The following is a 2351-nucleotide window of genomic DNA, read 5'->3' as shown; positions in this document are numbered from 1 at the left end:
AGAAGTGTAACACCCTTTTCCAGAAAAAATGTAAGAATTGTGTGTGGGCGAAGAAAGAAAAAAAAAGGCCCCAAAGCGATTAGATACGCGATTGCCAAACTGCGGCAAATGACCGTATCCACACCAATCATCTTATGACGCCACATGAACGATGAGATTTTTCAATAGCAAAGCCTTTAGGAAGGATGCAACACTCAAGCATTGTCGTCACCGGATTCAACCACCAAGGCCAGACTCTAGTGTTTCACCCCGAAGAATCAATCCGAGCAATGCCTTCAACAAGGCGACGACATAAAAAACATCACCATTACTAGGTAGAGCCAGCTCGAGTTAGACCTAGGCTTTCACCCTGGAGCTCGTTACCATGGGCTGGAGTAGCACCACCATCAAAGTCATTAAAGTGTGCATAGTAAAAAAAAGAGTCATTAAAGGGTTGCGATCATGCGATGTGACCGCCACCACTACACAACCATCACTCTGCGTCAAGCCTTCGTACATAATTTGACCATCGAAGTCAATCACTGGACCTTGAGAGATGAACACTCCCAAAGATCTGTTGGTGACCACCGCTGCCGTGGAGCCATAGGAGGCCAATGCAGTGCAGTCACCCTCTTGACTTGGATCACCACCACCAAGCACCATCTGACAACGACCATCTGAGCTCTGAACTAACGTTGGTTAGATCCATGCAGTCCAAGGACCCTCACACTAGATCTTTCACATAGGGCACAGAAGGCCTTGATCGCCTCTTTGCCAGATCTGTGGTTCGGTGGCTTCGACGAGCCCGTGCGAACGTTGGGGTCCCTACTCTAAGCAGCAGGTCAAGATCTCCACACCCATAGCCGGTGGCCACACCGGAGGGCTGGTGAAGACGACACAATAGTTGGCCGTGGCCTCCCAAGCCTCTAGAACCATTGGCGCATGATGAAGCATGTGGAGATGATGGCTTGGAGGACGCGGGGGACGAGGGGGAGGAGAGGAGACGGGGGTGGCAGCGATTGGGTTCTTCTTCTTAAAATAAGATGTGCACGATCTTCCCTGTCGAATTTCTTTTGCAAGATGTTGTACAAACATTATTATGAAAAATTATTAAACATGACACATTTAGGGTATTGTTATAAATTCCATCAGGTCTTCTGAGTGCACTCATGATCATCGTCAACGAGTCCTCATATATCTGGATACAGTTATGATGATCTATTGTATAACTCAAAAGGGGAGTGTGCTGCCAGAAACTTTTTAAGATAGCGGTTGTAGACACACGGCCTCTCTAGTTGGGCTAGATGCCCCGCCTTGCTTATTGTTTGCAGTGTCGCTTTCTCGCCTAGCTCCCTGCACCCATTATTTCTGACTTAGTAAATCTATTCTGGGCCTGGAGAAAACAAAAAGATGAAAGTGCGTACATAGTGGAAAATCCTTTTCTGAGCCCGGGCTCAGCTGCACCCGTGTTGAATAAAAAATCAAAATAAATACTAGAAAAATTTAAAAAAATTCAATTTTTTTTCTCATGGTAGAAAATTGGATGCGTGAGGTCCGCCCCAATTTTCAAGTCAGTTGAACAAATGAGCAACTCTCGGCAAAAAAGATAAATTTGACATCTGTAAAACAGTTTACTGTTCATATACTGTATTGATCCAATTTGTCTTTTTTGCTGAGAGCGCCTCAGATGTCCAAATAAGCTAAAATTTGGAGCGAATCTCACGCAACAAACTGTCCACGATGAGAAAAAAATTGAATTTTTTTTGAATTTTTCTAGTATTTTTGTGATTTTTTTCTGGCCGGGTGCAGATGAGCCTGGGCACCGAATCGCTGCACTCGTACGTAGTGGTTTTCTTACTCTTTCAAACTCTCCCCATCCTCTACGGGGAAGAAGTTGTCATTCTCGCCCCACAACAAGAGTATATTCTGCATGCAAGCTAGTTGTCAGAGACATGTGATTGATGCTTATGTATACAATCGACAAGATATCTATCTGACCGCATCACTCATCAAACATATTATGAATGGAATGTTAGTTAAGAAAAGGAAAAAACCATTACACTCTGCAATTTGGAAGAAGGAAATGGCGCCTATACCTGGGTGCCTTAGATGTAGTCACTTCACTATATCTTCTATATCTAAATAGTTAGCCCCCGCTACTAGATTTCTTTACATATGCGTGCTTCCACATCACCTTAATTATTTACAGCTTTTCGATCAAAATCATGTGGCATCAAGAAGTCATACATGTGCTCATAAGTTACTCTTTGCATTAATGTAAATCATGCCACCTCACTAGTCATGCATGTCTTTTTTTTAACGAATGCATGCACTCAATTACATTTTTGCATTAGTCTATCAACTAAAACAAC

At 43.4% G+C, this 2351-nt stretch overlaps 1 protein-coding gene across 1 annotated transcript in view; it reads right to left on the bottom strand.

Annotated features, from left to right (window-relative positions):
* Nucleotides 1-1169: 1169 nt before the first annotated feature.
* Nucleotides 1170-2351, bottom strand: part of LOC119273703 (2-hydroxy-6-oxononadienedioate/2-hydroxy-6-oxononatrienedioate hydrolase-like) — a 4465-nt gene continuing 3283 nt past the window's right edge. Inside the window, exons 4-5 of the mRNA XM_037554784.1 lie at nt 1838-1905; nt 1170-1332 (exon numbers count right to left, since the gene is read on the bottom strand). Of these exons, the coding sequence (XP_037410681.1) occupies nt 1188-1332; nt 1838-1905 (213 nt within the window). The 3' untranslated portion in view covers nt 1170-1187. The remainder of the gene's footprint in view (nt 1333-1837; nt 1906-2351) is intronic.

The sequence above is a fragment of the Triticum dicoccoides genome, chromosome 3A, assembly GCF_002162155.2.
Source record: "Triticum dicoccoides isolate Atlit2015 ecotype Zavitan chromosome 3A, WEW_v2.0, whole genome shotgun sequence".
NCBI classification, from domain to species: domain Eukaryota; kingdom Viridiplantae; phylum Streptophyta; class Magnoliopsida; order Poales; family Poaceae; genus Triticum; species Triticum dicoccoides.
This window is presented reverse-complemented; position numbering and strand designations above follow the sequence as displayed.